Consider the following 13,365-nt stretch of genomic DNA (forward strand, 5'->3'; position numbering starts at 1 on the left):
GAAACACGCGGTGCATGTATATTCAACGGCTTCACATTACAAAATTGACTTAACACATGCTTCAATATAAATAGGTTAGCACTGGGTAGGAAAAAATATTACCATTTGGAGACAAAATACTAGTACTTGTTTTTCCTTTAAAAAATCTAACATTATGATAATCTTTCATAAACATTTCAAATTGAAAAGTGCTATAAAACACGTGACCAAAATCACATTTGTTGGACGTTATATGAAAGGTAAGTGGGGAGTGCATCACCTTATAAATCAACCCGCTCTACCACCATTTCAATATCCGGACGTTTCCTTTGGAAACCCGGTTAACAACTCTGTATAATAACTCTGTGTAATAACTATGTCTGTTGTTTGATTTATACATTTTATCTTATATGCAAAATATAGTAAACAATAATGTTTACGAATGAGAAATTACTTCTTTTTATTAAACAATTGTTCTGCTAATTGCTAGTAACGTACATGTTTTTACACTTTATATGTGATTTAGTACCAACAATTATTAAATGTAAGAATTTCATTAGCCATCAAATGATTTTGTTGTTTCACGAATATCATTAGAATTTACAAATTAAGTTTTGCAACTATCAAACTGTTGAGGATTTCTTTAATTTTCATCCGAAATCTTCATATGGTTACCAGTATATTAAAATCTTGCATAAAACTTCAAAGAATATTTATGAAAAATCTCTAACGTTACGGATTTTAGAGAGAGCATAATATTCTATGATCCCCAGAAACAGGATTAGAAATTACCAAAACATTTTTGTAGCTTCTACGACTCCATTTAAAATTTTTCTGGAACAATTTCTTTGACATCGTCATTCACTCAGGTGGATACCAGCCGCAGTGTCTATGCAATAAATTCCCACAAGACAGGCGCTTGTTTCTATGATAAAGATTCGCCCAGTAGTATGATAATAACACTATAAAGTAAACAAACGTTTATTACACAAACAGACGCTTGTTTAGAATTATCACCGTGCAAAATTCACTGTTCATCAATATATTTTATTTTGGACGTCACTTTTTAAATTCAACATCTGTCTTGTAATATTTTCTCATGGTTTACAAAGTTACTTATTCTATTAGTGATTGACACCTTACGAACTCTATGTTTGATTCCAAAGAGTGTTATGTCTTAAGAACCGCTATTCTTCTCAGAACATTTGCATATTGAATCGAAATCGTGAAGAGACGTTTCCAATTTTCTTCTTTCTTGACACATTAGCGTCTTCACTCATGCTATTTTTTAAATTTTAAATCATTCTCAACTTTATACTTTCTCTATTAAAACATACAATTCCATACTGATCTGTGTATTTTTTAAAAGCGTATATTAATCTTAATACATGTAGTTAAGTTAGACGCACACTGTATGCACACATGTATGTACATGTATAAGGGACACTTCACAAGTAGTTTAATCATGCACCATAATTAATTTCGTTCCAAAAAGTGACTTGTCAAAAAAGTACATCATATAAAAAGAATGAAAAATAAAAACAAAACAAAAGTACATCTTTTTATTTCGAAGAAAATTTATTGATAATCTCTAATTTATGAACATTTAAAATCGTGCAATGCATAAAATATATCATTTATGCTACATCAAACAGAGTAATGTAAAAGAAAGCTAGAGGGTGAAGCACCACGTAGAACTACTGTACAACTCACATTTCTGTGAACACACATAAAAAACCTAATGCTGCCCAAAAACAATCATCAATTTACTTCTAACTTCTCTCCAGTACCTCTACAGTTTGTAATTATCCAAATCACCATCGAGCTTCTACTGAAATGTTTTTAGAAGCTTGATTTTTTTGGTTTTTATTTTTTCATGCGAATAATAAAATTTCGATGACAATGTATATTATGCAGAGTTCTTTGGAATAAAACAAAATACCAAAGAACCTGCGTAAAGGTCCATTTCGCATCAAATCATTTTGTAGATGCCAATGACAACACAAAAATAAAATCATCGGTCGTAAACAATTCTCATTTGATTATCAAATGAAATATTTAATTAATATCACTGCATCTGAGGAAAATAATTGTATAAAAATATCTTTGCAAAAGCACAACATGTATGATATGACTATATATGTAACAATGGCTGAAGCAGTAAAGTGAAAGGCACGGAAGAAGCACAAACACAAACAAGTATATTAATACTTCCAATTACACAAAAACATCTGTAGAAACGACAAAAATTATATCAAAATTTGTTAACAACCGTCTTAACTCGTTATCTAGGTACCCAGTTTATATATTTAACAAAAACAATGGAATTTCACAACCAAGTTCAGTTTTATTGTAAATGTTAGTTTCGTACAAAATGTTCATGGAATGTAGTCGAAATAAGCAGAATTCGATAAGCTGGAATTCACACAACACATAATAGAATCAGCTCTCCTCAAGTGCCTAGTTTGTGATGGTCATTTTGAGGGAAGCCTTTTCCTGGAAATTAAATTTAAAAAAACCATCAGATACACGCATATCATTTGATAGACTTCTCAAATTGAAATCATAAAGTCTTCAAAGACGAAAAATGTAGAAAATATGAAAACATAACATATAAAATAAGAAACCAGGAATTTAGAACTGTCAGATTTTGGAATCATTGCGTAATCTTTGGATAATGAAAATAACAAATTCTCGAGACTTACGTTATTGTACTCGTCAGTTAACACGTAACTTCCGCCTCCGGCGTGCCAGGTGAAGAAGTCGCAGACGATGTCGCTGTCCGACTGCTTCATGTCTGCAGCGCCACCACTGAACAGCTGTAAAGAATGAATATGGAAGGTAATCTAGGGTCTTATATTCTAACAATCGTATGCGTATTCCCAATTCCTAACATGTAACTCTTCACGCAGCTTGAAAGTTCTTATTATTAATAATAAACTAATACATATCCTTGAGTTATATATGTCAGCATCATATATTACTAAATAAATGTAAAACGCGATTCCTTTATCAATACCTTGATCTTCTGTCCTGGTCCGAGCTGGAGGTCGTTCTTAAATTCATACGTGCATTTGGTCTTGCCTCCAATTTCGCGCCTAATTTTCCATCCTTTCAAATTGACCGTCTGAAAAAATGAATTATGCATCCAAAAACTAGAATCATCTATTTATGAAAAAAATCCAAAATAATTCAAACGATCGAATAAACAAATAAACAAACAAAAGAAAGAACAAAACTCGAGTATCAAGAGGAGAGTTTTAAAATCAAAATGAATAAACTAGGGAACAAAATAAACATGTAAAGGGGTTTTATTGTCCATGTTTTGTAGGAAACCACGCCCTGAAATGAACTAAAAAATCACGTGTCTGCTAATTTCTACGAAGTGGAGGATAGAAGAGAGAGAGAGAATGACCTCAGCCAGGTAAAAATAGAACGTTAGTCCTAATTGGTGAATGTATATTATGCAGGTAGATGGTGACGTCATGGGAACTGTTAACTCCGTGCCTTACCTTATCGCGCGACTGACTGCCCTGATAAATAATGGGTCACTTGTTTAATATACGTAATTGTAATTTTACGCTGGTTAGTCATTCACTCTTTAAGACTGATAATTGAATTTTTTTACCTTGTAAAAAAAAAAGAAAAGTTGGTCACTAATATTTTCAAAGAATTTTGGATTTTCTGAGTTAAATATCAAGTCTGCCAATTTTTGTTTGATAATAATATACACATGAATTAATTTTACGGACACCTATGTGATTCAATTCAAAGACATTTAAAAAGAATGTTATAGAAAAATAAGAGTTTTATATTTCACGACCTCGAATTCATTGTGAAATAAATAAAAACGTTATTTTATTAGTCCTTTATTTTATCATTGGAATTGGTAAATATTGTGATAAATGTTAAATACATAAACACAAATAACAATGACTGCTATTTAGATCCTAATCCTTGACGATTTACGATGATCTTGGATTGTACCGTAGGGATGAATTTTACATCATTATATTATTTAGATATGGTTATAAAAACTAAAACGCAATTCGCACTTACTGACTATTCCAATGGAGAATATAATATTGTAAAAAAAAGTATCCTTAATATCTTTTACATGTACTGAAAGACGGACGTAAATTAGACTTCATTTCTTTATTATTTGGATGAATCTACATGTATATCGACTGGAGTTACCTTTCCTTTGACACCGGAAGTGTTATTTTCGATGCCCACTTGGCTGCCGTCTGGGGCGGCGTCAGAAAAGGCGATGTTTCCGCGGCAAGATCTGTGTACTGTCAGTTTACCAGTAGACTCGCTGGATCTCAGATCTTGAAAAGAAACAAACAAAAACTCTCCTCTTACAAAACTTGTGTTGATATGTCCAGATTGTGGCCTGTTAGGTTTACGTGCCTTAGAGGTAAAAAATCACGAAATATAGTGAATATGCGTGTTTTGTATAGATATATACGTGCCATTAATGAATAAAAAACTCGAGTGAAGTTTAAAGTGATAATTGGTTTATAAAAAAAATTAATTTCCGACAGATTATGAAGGTATAATGTTTCGAAATTACATCAAGTTAAAGAGGTACGTGTATCATAATATTACATGCTTATATTTTTGACAGGTTTATATTTCATATCATATATTTCATATCATACTATAAAATCTATTCTAAGGTAGCGTTATCCATGCTTAAGATGTCTTCTGTAGATGGATGCATTCTTTGAGGTTTAAGATCCAAAAATACAAAACCCAAAAGCGATTTGATGCCCCTGAATGATAAACGATGACTGCTTCACATTAGATCAGCCTCAAGTGCCAGCATTAGAAAAAGTCACTGCAAAAAGTTTATTCACGCCAGTTGTTAAAACAGTAGACCAAAAGTTCCTTCACCAGCATATCATTAAAAAAAGTCAGCAATACAAGCAAGTCAAAGAAAGTCTCTGAAATAAGAGCATGGTCATATGAAGTGACAGCTGGAGAGATATGTGCTGCAAAGATCAGCAAGTTGCATGCGTTTTTCGACAACCAAACATCGTTCTGTGAACACTTTGTGATATGAGTATCTGTCAACCACCACTTCTGGTACCTGGTTGTCCATAGTTACTACCACCAGTACTGGACAAGCTTGTGTTTGAGTACTGTTGCCCTGACGACTCTTCGTTGTAGCGTGACCCGTAACTGTACGAGGACGAAGAACCTGTGTACGATTAAATCTCGTGTAAAAACATTGTTCACCATTTCAAAAAGTCTTTCTTCCGTAGTTGTTAATATATCCCGGATGCAAGACCATTTCCGTTTTAGCTTCTGGTCACCTGTATTGCATGCACCAACCTTTACCTTATTTCCATGTTTAGAATTTGTTTTACCCTATATTTGTTATGGCCATCTTTACACCGATCATAGCACTAGCAAAACATCCCTGTCTAGTAAACCTGTAGTATCATCGACCCTTCACAGGTCAATGAAATACAACCATCATGCAGGATGATTCAGTTGTAACTTCTTGTTTACAAATGGACTATTTCTAATTGCTATCAAATAGGAAATATTCTAAAATAGGCAGGTTTGTATCAATTTAAGCTTTCCAGCTAGAAAAGGTATACATTTTTTTCAATTTGGTTACGATTGTGTTATTTTTGTCATTTATATAGCATGGGTAACATAAAAAACAACTGTCCACAAGTTCCGAAGTCATGCTGATGATCTCCTCTCTTGTTAAATGAACATTTTCCGTTACCATGACAACAAAATTAACCAAAAAAATCTCACACCAATCTTAAGCCATCTCTGACCTTCACATGCAGTGATTATAGTTTTATTTTGAGTTAAGATATAGATAGAGAGACAGTTTAGTGCTACCTACAGGCTAATGTTAGACTATTAGGAGAAAAAAACTCAGAAAAATGTTATTATTAACGATCAAAACACACGCGCACATACAGAAAATTGAGAACGATATCTTTTGATGAATAATTTTGAATTAAAAGAATTGCTAGAGTGGCTTTAACTCAGTAAAAAGACATTTGGAGTACAACTTTAGTCGATATTACAAAGGGAGAGATGGCTTTTAATGATTTTCTGTTGTTAGTGCAATACATTCCTTATAGTGCACGCTGAGAATTCCGTACACTTGAATGTTATCATATACACAACTACCTATATTATATACATACATAATTATATATATAAACCAATGCATATTAATTATGATATAAGCTTTATTAGCAATAGTTAAAACAATTCATAGCCTACATGTGCCAAATTAAATTGGAATGTATAAAAAGTCAATTCTCACATCTATTGTTTTCTACTCTCAAACTAGCGCATAAAGGCTAAAATATACATAGATTTATAAAAAAAGATAAGTTTAAAATGATTGTTCCTTTGAATTCTCTCTTCAGACAGCAGTGTCATTTTTTGTCACGATACGAAACTTAAAACACATGGCAAGGACCTTTTAGCTCCAAATATAGCAATTTATATAGCTAAGTGATTATCGCTACAATTTTCTGTATGCATGCACATTGACGCCACAGGAACACGAATTTTTTGTTTTGAATTAGGAGTACTAACTGCTTTTCTGCACAATGTCGGCCAACTGGTTGGCTCCCTTGCTCCTGGCACCGCTTGAATTTTCTACAATATTTTTCAAGCTGAAAGAGAAAAGACACCATTTGTGTTATAATCAAAAACACATCAACAAAACATTCGTGTTATTCTAAGCAAAACATCAGATTTTATTAAAATAAATCAATATAATACTTGCGATTGTATCTATTTAAGTCATGTCATGTAAAACATACGAGTATAGTATTAAGATTTAATCAGAACATGCCCCTTTATTCTACGCGTCCTTCGGAGCCCCTCGGGAGGCACCATGTCGCACTATACCTGTTCTCCTCGGTCTCGAGCAGCTTCCTGTAGCAGCTGATCTCCAGCTCCAGGGACAGCTTGGCGTCCTGGAGGACCTGGAGTTCCCGGATGACCTCCTCCAGGCTGTTCTCCAGGCCGGCGATCCTCTCGGCGTTCTTGTCGTTCTCACGGTCGTGCTCTCTCTGCATGTCGGACATCTCGCTTTCCAAGGCGATGATCTGGTTGCGCAGTTTGGCATTCTACACGAGCAATATAAATAATTTTTTCTATATATCTCCTTTTTTGTATATTTAACATTTTCATATTATCAAGTATATGGAAAAGGGTGTTTTCTTTGGAATATTCCAAGAATATTCAATCCTCCTTACCTCAGCCTCGAGTTCGGCAAGACGTGGTCCAATATCTCCCATCCTGCTCTTGAGTTTTCTGGTTTCCTCCTTGGCCTGTTGAGCCTCCATATTGTCTCTGTTGACACCGGCTTGCAGCTCTCTAAGCTAATAGTAAAAGCAAAGACGTGTCAAGCTAATACCCCACAGACACAGAACCAAGAGGACAGATTACAGCCGCTGTAATGGCGACCCGAACAAGGACCGGAAGCTTACCTGGGACTCCATCCTGCTCTCGCAGTCCAGCCGGATCTGGTTGATTTGGTTGTCGTACTCCTTCTGTAGCTCGTTGACCGCCTTGGACATCTCTCCCTTCCAGATGTCTCTCATCTCCACACCCTTGTCTCTGTCGATCAGGGCCTGCAACTCCTTGATCTCCTGCAGAAAGGAAAGCGTGGAACAGTGAGACTTATGCCATCATAGGATTATAATGGTAATCATTTGTAGGACACTCAGTGTGCTGAAGGATTGTAAAATGCTTGTACATACCGCATCGGCAACGTTGAGTCTGAATGTGAGATCTTCCTCAACAGCCTGTGCCTTGATTTCAGCCTCAATTCGTTTTCTTGTCTCTTCATCCAAGTCCTACAAAACCAATTCAAATTGAAGAATATTCTATATTTCACTGATATCTCTTTTGAAAGTACATATTCAGGCTGTTGCTAAGATTATGCTAACAGCATTGTAAAGATGTATTTACGGCTCTGAGACGAGCGATGTCGTCCTGCAGGCGTTTGTTGGTGGCCCTCAGCTTGCTGACTTCATCCTCCAGACCACCGATTCTTCCTCTCAGGGTGGCGATTTCTCCCTCGTACTCTCCGATCTGATCGTTCAAGCGATCCAATTTGTTCCTAAGTTCGGCACACTCCTTCTCGCTTGCAAGGCGTCTAAAATAATAGGTAAATTAAGAATTAAGTAATGGTATCTCGACGACCAATTGTAACTTTGTTAAAGAAGACTGAACTGATTACTAAAGGCAACGCATTCAGATTTCCAACTTATTATTCTATAGAACTATGATTTTAATGATCAGCCATATGATATGCATAAAAATAATCTTTGATTATACCTAGAACAAAAAAAGAAGTTCTACACAGAGAGAGAGAGAGAGAGAGAGAGAGAGAGAGAGAGAGAGAGAGAGAGAGAGAGAGAGAGAGAGAGTATGCATTGCATAGTTGTAAATTAAGATAAGCAACTTTAGGTTTGCTAGTTTCAGTATAAAAGGTTCTTTTCAAGCATTATTTTTATTCATGTAATGCTATGTTGTCCTTTCCAACAGCAATAATGAAAAATCAATCCTGGGTTCCTGATAGGATGTAGAGAGTATCAAAGACATAGTTAGGTTCATGGCCCTGGCGATTGGAAGCAATCAATAAGGCCTCTTTTTGAAGTCGTGCAAACTGAGTGCGGCTTTTTTTCGCTGTTCTAATCAAAAATGCTTTGTAAGCCGTTTTATGACCATTCATATTTAAAAATATGTATCTTTAGCACTATATACGAAATCTTTAATTATAAAGTTTTATTTGAAAGATGAAGTGTTTTCTTGTCAATATATAAAACATTTTTGTTTGTCATTATAAGTATTGTTTATATTGATAAGATGGATTGGCCTAATCCATAATTTATTCACAACGTTGCATACCGTTTCTTAGTTACGCAAAAGATAGTGCATTTCTGTGCAGAAGATGCGAAGAAATCAATCTAAATCGAGACGATTAGAACTAGCAAGAACCCCGGAGCCCGGCGCAGTGTATCGATTCCTTCAATTCCCCCGACTTTATATATGAAAGGCCTGCTGTAGCTGCCTGCTTCATACAGAAGCCATAATTCGTCATCGAACACCACTACCAGGCGTCGTTTATTTATATACTCGGTAAATGACCGGAACACGCGGGACGCAGACAGAGGGGTCAATTAGGGACACGGTTACTACAGTAAAAGGTCATCCCAGACTTATGTCCAAATATGGGTAAACCCTGTAATATGCAATTTCTGGATTCTATCCAATCTACTTTAGACTTTGTAAATGGAGACCCTGAGTTTTTAGGATGAGTAAAAATGATTTACAACGGTGTGGGTGATATGACCGGCTCAAGTGAAGTAGACGCCCATTCTTCAACTCAGAGGGATATAAATAAATCGCTAACTATCTGTGATAATTTTTATATACCCATCACATTCCTCCTTGTCTCAACCCTTTAACCAAATTTGATTTTGCATTTTGACAGCTAATCATCGCAAACTTTAAAGTGGCGGGGTCAGGAGATAATCGGCAAAGATATTCCGCGACGAGGCACAAGTTCGAGTTTTATTTCCCTCGAAATCAAGACCAGGGAGGAGGTCGTAACAAAGAGTGGGACAAAAAGACTGGTCAAGCCTGACCCCCTCCTGTAAATAAGGCACCTATATTGTCGGATTTCAAATCGCCATTAATCATCAAATAAAACACGGGGTCTGAGAACTGTCCAAGTCGTTCATCTGGAAAATTATACATTGAAATGTTTTTATTCTACTTGATGCATTACTTCCCTTTGAATCTGTCTCCCTCATCAGATTGAAATACCGGTACATTAATAACGACAAGTCTGCGACAGTGAGTCATTCGCCTAGGTGTGCATTCTCTATCCATTTTCACCTGTATTAATTCTTATCGTGCAAAATACATCTACCTCCCAAAACCTAATGCGTGGGTATATTATAAAAAAAACCTAAGGTATATGCAGGTACTGTTGAATTTACCAGAGCAACGGAAAAATTCCCCAATTTATCCTAGGTTGCGGCGGGTATAGAATTAGAGCATTTCAAAAGGGCGGGGCAATCAGGTGTTGCTACTTTAACAGCTAGGTTAAGGGGCTTTCAGCTACTTTATCTAACTTTTAATAAAGTTAAAACCTGTTATAAAAATCAGCAATGTCAGACACACACACACTCTCTCTCTCTTGCAAAATTGCATTAGCCAGTTTTTTTTTTCTTGTGTTATGGTCAATTCCAGACTTTAATGAAACTGTGAGAAATATGATAAAAGGACATAGCTTATTATATATGTATGTACATTAAGTGTTAGATATATAACGCACCATTTAAAGGCTGGCTTTTATCAACCAATATTTAAACCTTTCTGTGGTATTTGATAAGCTCTAAATTTCGAGGCGACTTGCTGGATTATGCAAGTTTAATTGAATCCGGGTATGGCCCAAGGGTACCGTTCCCCGATCTCTAAACGTGCCACATTAATTCTAACACGATTACTAGAGTTGGGAATTGGTGAACTCGCCGGCCCGATACGCAATGCTATTAGAAAAACAACAGTTTAATAAAAAAAAAGAAATACCGGAGCATTTAAGCCATTTAGTAAATTCTGCAGATAAAATATTTGCATATGAAACAAATTTAGTAGATACATAGTTATTTATTCCGTTTTAAGAAGTTTGCCTAGGGATACCTTAATGTCTGAAACCATTTGGGACCATTTATTTATCTGGATTCCCATTCAATCTCTTGCATTGCCTTAACATATGTAGTTTGTAGTTTTCAGTATTAATCTTTCATATTTGTCGTGATAAACAAGGACATGATTCAACCTCGTATTGACATTTAATCAAGGCACATAATTCAAGGGAGAGAGAGAAAGATGGAAGAGATACCGAGAAAAAACAATATTGACACTACATCAAAGTAAATCTGGTCGGGCAACCCCACACCAGCTTTCCACGGCCCAGTGCACACAGTGGGTCTCGCAAACATCAAAGTTTGACAGAAACTATTGACAGTTGTTACCTATACGCCGTGCATTAAGACATGTGCAGCACATACCTTAAATGCACACCTGCAAGTCGGGAAGGCTCGCAAGGAAATCGTAGTTTATTTGGATTTGATGGGGCTTTATCATTACCTTCTTATCGATCACGTGGGATTTCTTACCGATTTCCTCTAAAACTTTAGTACCTGACTGCTCTAGTACACATATATTAGTAAGACAAGTAGTATGCCCCAAAAAGTTTAACTCCTTTCTCCGAATCCTGCATCGGAATGAACTCTGCAGTAACATAATGATAATTCTGACTGCGTGGATATTTTTTCACGAGGTCATTGAGAACTGTTTTCCAAAAATGGACATCGCAGAGCTATATGAAGTCGAGAAAGGACACGTTAGAATAATATTTATTTTCGTGTGAATGAAGACGGGCCTTTTAAGCAGTTCCTTTAAATGTTATCATAAATAGCTCCAAATCTTTAACTTCAGTATTTGACTGGGCGTGTTGTCTTCAATTAAAAATAACCGAAGAAAATTTTTAAAAAAGCAGGACTTGATTTGAAAATAGTTAAAGGGGATTTGGTTATGTAACATATATTATTTCCATTTAAACCTTTCTGAATGGCAAAAATGACCATTTAAGTCTATTCTTCTTGAAGTAAAATTGAATAATTTTGAGAACCGATTTTCCTTACACCCTTCCTTGTAATCCGTGGACTTATCCTCCCCGTAATCTCCACTAAGGTATAAGCATAATAGTCCAAACTTGCGATCCGATTTAAATGAACTTCTGAAATCGTGCTCATTCAAATTTGCAAACGACTAAAGAGATATGAGATGAAAAAGATGGTAAAGTTTGCCTTGTCCAACATTTCACTGCTATTCCAACGCTCTTCTTGACAGAAAAAAGCGTATACTTTGCATAATATGACTATTTTCATAAACACATATATATATATATATCAGTAATTTGGTATCTGGTTTATTTACCGCTGACATCAAGTTACACAAATTAAAACAACTTTTAAGCAGGACACTACATGTTCATTTCATTAAAACCAAAGACAATGAGTTTACGGCAAAGAGAATCAGCTGAGACAATAGGTGTCGTGTTTTCTTTTAAACTCCGGTCGCATGACATTTGTGACAGTATCTATGATCTTTGTCAGCAAGACCTGGCAGTGGTTCTGTGTGACAGTATCTATGATCTTTGTCAGCGAGACCTGGCAGTGGTTCTGTCCCTGCACAGAGTTCAAGATCAATAAAATTTTAGCTTCGTTTAAACATGCCAAATCCAACAGGTGTGTCTTATGTCTAAAAGACCAGGGTAATCCTTATTTGCAATTTGAATATTATTTATATCCTTGGACTTCTTTGGCTGTAAAGGGCTCTCAAAGGATCTTAATCTGGGTTGCCAGTAAATCAAAATTTAAAATGCACAATCTCAGCAGAATTTTTATATACTTTACATGTTTGTTTAAAGGTTATAAGGTTGGGTCATGTAGTTAAATATGGGGTTGCGAAAGCAATTTAGGTTTTCCACCTAAAACAATATTTTAATGCTGAAGTGTCACGTGGTTTCATCGTTGCATGCATTACGAAGTTCGAAGTTCACATGGGCGTTCTCTGAATTACCGGCAATATGCATAATGAACCTCTGCAAAATTGCTACTATGTCAGAAAGCTAGATGCTTTCAAAAGTAAAACGCGATGCATTATATTACATTTAATATACTCAATATACTCACTCTCTTTTTTCATCGTCCAGTGCATCCTGTAGTCCTACTAAAGTGGAATCAAACTTTGCCTTTTCCTTTGATAATTCGTCAATAACATTTCTAGATTCGGCGATTTCTTGCTCATAAAGTTCTTTAATTTCGGAGACGTCGAATCCCTTAAGTTTCTTTAGTCTCTCTATCTCAGCCAACAACGCCTTGTTCTGGGCCTCAAGAAATCTAACTTTTTCAATATAGCTGGCAAATCGCTCGTTCAACCCTTGCATATCCTTCTTTTCCTTGTCCCTGGTTTGGATAACATCGTTGACCCCCTTGTGGGACAGTCCAGCGAGGACCCCGGTGGAGAAGGCCGGTCCCATACTAAGCCGACTGGTGGAGCTCCGGTTCATAACATTCCCGGATCCGGCGGGGGTTCTCTGGATCACCGTGGTCCGAGAGGAAACCACGGGCGCGGTTTTCACGCTCCTTCTAAACTCAACTTTATCCGAAGACATTTTTGCACAGCTATATTATTTCTCAGCCACCCTACAAGAAAACTCACAGGCCCTAAAGCTTTCTACTTCTCCCCTGATTCAGTCGTCTGCTACGGAGTCCTCCCGGTCGATCCAGTGGAGGAATTAGAAGTGAC

The 13,365-nt window shown here is 36.1% G+C and overlaps 1 protein-coding gene across 3 annotated transcripts; it reads right to left on the reverse strand.

Moving 5' to 3' along the window:
• Positions 1 to 1,538: 1,538 nt before the first annotated feature.
• Positions 1,539 to 13,365, reverse strand: LOC128192721 (retrograde protein of 51 kDa-like). Of its 3 annotated transcripts, XM_052865642.1 has the most exons (13): positions 12,750 to 13,365; positions 7,948 to 8,134; positions 7,737 to 7,832; positions 7,464 to 7,625; positions 7,230 to 7,355; positions 6,880 to 7,100; positions 6,562 to 6,641; positions 5,075 to 5,185; positions 4,177 to 4,310; positions 3,492 to 3,512; positions 2,999 to 3,106; positions 2,685 to 2,798; positions 1,539 to 2,475 (listed from the first exon to the last, which is right to left on the reverse strand). In XM_052865642.1, exons 1-13 carry the CDS (start codon positions 13,229 to 13,231, stop codon positions 2,440 to 2,442), a joined length of 1,878 nt encoding a protein of 625 aa, XP_052721602.1. In that variant the 5' UTR covers positions 13,232 to 13,365; the 3' UTR covers positions 1,539 to 2,439. The 3 variants fall into 3 exon arrangements, with proteins under 3 accessions (XP_052721602.1, XP_052721604.1, XP_052721603.1); XM_052865644.1 differs by lacking the exon at positions 5,075 to 5,185; XM_052865643.1 differs by lacking the exon at positions 3,492 to 3,512.

This window comes from Crassostrea angulata, chromosome 7, assembly GCF_025612915.1.
Source record: "Crassostrea angulata isolate pt1a10 chromosome 7, ASM2561291v2, whole genome shotgun sequence".
In the NCBI taxonomy this organism is placed as follows: domain Eukaryota; kingdom Metazoa; phylum Mollusca; class Bivalvia; order Ostreida; family Ostreidae; genus Magallana; species Magallana angulata.